General features: G+C 47.8%; 1 protein-coding gene across 1 annotated transcript in view; it reads left to right on the forward strand.

Moving 5' to 3' along the window:
- LOC113213588 (gastrula zinc finger protein XlCGF8.2DB-like) overlaps window positions 1-256 on the forward strand; it is a 2,346-nt gene extending 2,090 nt beyond the window's left edge. Inside the window, exon 3 of the mRNA XM_052268630.1 lies at window positions 248-256. Coding sequence (XP_052124590.1) covers window positions 248-256 — 9 coding nt within the window. The remainder of the gene's footprint in view (window positions 1-247) is intronic.
- The last annotated feature ends 449 nt before the right edge of the window (window positions 257-705 follow it).

Here is a 705-nt window from a genome sequence, read left to right on the forward strand (position 1 = left end):
CAGGTGACATATAAGTATCATATGTTTCGTATGGTGTACATGTATGAAACATACCTGGAACTCGCATGTACCACATATGAAGAGGGTTTCACGGGATATTCCCTCTCTCTTATTTTCGCACAAAACTGTAGTCACAACTAACATACATTTCGTTTTCCCTCTCTTTTAACAGTGATGTGGTACAGGTAGAGATTTTAATTTTCCAAAAAAGTATTTTTGGGAAAATTTTTAAGATTTTTTTTCCTAGAATGTTTAACTTTTTACAAAAATTTTCGGAAATATTTCAATCTCTTACAATTTTGTCGCTGGAAAAGGTTATTTCAGTTTTTCTGGGAAAATATCTTTGGGCGTTAAATCTCAAGGTAGCAAAGCATGTTTCTGAAATGAAGTGTGTGTGTGTGTGTTACACTTTGCCGTGTGCGCTGGGGGGTGGGGTGGGGAGGATGTACCCTTGCGCCCGCTACTGCGGCAGGATGCAGTAGTAAAAGTCTCGAGGCGACGACGCTCTGTGCCCCCCCGGAGGGGACGGCACGGCGGTACGGTCAGGAGGGAAGGAAAGGGGGGCGAGAGGTGGCGAGGCGGGTCTTTAGGTCCTACGGCACCGCGACTGGAGGAGGACTGCCGCTGCTGGACCTGCCTTACCCATGGTGCGGTCTCAGCTCAGACCGGAAGCCGTGCACGGGGATTACCTTCCTCCCCCCCCCC

This window comes from Frankliniella occidentalis, unplaced genomic scaffold (assembly GCF_000697945.3).
Source record: "Frankliniella occidentalis isolate FOCC.00 unplaced genomic scaffold, Focc_3.1 Scaffold73, whole genome shotgun sequence".
Lineage (NCBI taxonomy): Eukaryota > Metazoa > Arthropoda > Insecta > Thysanoptera > Thripidae > Frankliniella > Frankliniella occidentalis.